Raw genomic sequence first — 1,106 nt, 5'->3', positions numbered from 1 at the left:
AGCCCCGAGCACGCCAAGCACAGGAGCACCAGCCCAGAGCACCTACAGAAACCCAGAGCCCCCGGGACCCCAGATCACCCCAAAGCACTCAAAGGACCCAGCCCCGAGCACCACAAACCCCTGTGCAAGGGCAGCCCTGAACAGCAAAGGCACCCGCACCCAGGCAGCAGCCCGGAGACGCTGCCCAAGCACGTGCTGAGCGGGAGCCCCGAACACTTCCAGAAGCACAGAGCCGGGGGCAGCCCCGAGCACGCCAGGCACAGCGGGGGGAGCCCGGAGCACCTGCAGAAACATGCCCTCGGTGGGAGCCTGGAGCACCTCCCCAGGGTCAGGGGCACCAGCCCGGAGCACCTCAAACAGCATTACGCGGGCAGCCCTGACCACAAACATGTGGGCGGCGGAGGCGGCGGAGGAGGCAGCAGGGAGGGCACCCTCCGAAGACAGGCGCAAGAGGAAGTGTCGCCCCATCACCGGAATGTCTACAGTGGCATGAACGGTGGGTCAGTACGTGTGGGGATTGCTTTGGCCGGGCAGCTCTGTAGAGAGATCTGGATGATAAAGGGCGGCCCAGCCAGATTAGAAAGTGCAGGCGCTGGCCAGGGGGTGGGTTGGGGGAGGAGCAAATATTTGCCCTAATTCATCATGTGTGCTTCTTCCCCTCGATTGGTTTTAGTTTATACAGTTATGAGTCAAGTGAGCTTGGAGAAGAAGAGGAGGAGTTAGGGGAGGGAGAGGAACAATAATTCTTATGGGCCCTGAGTAGTCGGGATGAGATTTATGGGAACTGAAGATGAAACCAGACCCAGTCTAAGATTCTTCCATCTTGAACTTGAGCGTTTTCCTATTTGTGTGCAGTCTCTTGCTGGGCTCACTGGTGAAACAGGTGACCAAAAGATTTTCTAATCCAATTATAGTAAACTAGAGGTCTAGTGCAGGAATTCATGCAGGGGTGGGGTCTGGGGCAGCCAGCTGGGGGGAGGGGCTGCAGGCCCCGCCCCTGATTGGGGTGGGGGGGGCCAATTGGGGGCAGGGCAATCATAGGGAGGGGCTGTGGGTGGTGGGCCAGCCGCCCTGCCCCTGAATGGGTGGGGGAGCTGATGGGGCCA

At 60.0% G+C, this 1,106-nt stretch overlaps 1 protein-coding gene across 1 annotated transcript in view; it reads left to right on the top strand.

Annotated features, from left to right (window-relative positions):
- The window catches only part of CCDC85A (coiled-coil domain containing 85A), a 161,399-nt gene that overhangs the window by 11,610 nt on the left and 148,683 nt on the right, over nucleotides 1-1,106 (top strand). The window contains 1 exon segment of the mRNA XM_006083315.3: nucleotides 3-496. Within this exon segment, the coding sequence (XP_006083377.1) occupies nucleotides 3-496 (494 nt within the window).

The sequence above is a fragment of the Myotis lucifugus genome, unplaced genomic scaffold (genome assembly GCF_000147115.1).
Source record: "Myotis lucifugus unplaced genomic scaffold, Myoluc2.0 scaffold_6, whole genome shotgun sequence".
Lineage (NCBI taxonomy): Eukaryota > Metazoa > Chordata > Mammalia > Chiroptera > Vespertilionidae > Myotis > Myotis lucifugus.
This window is presented reverse-complemented; position numbering and strand designations above follow the sequence as displayed.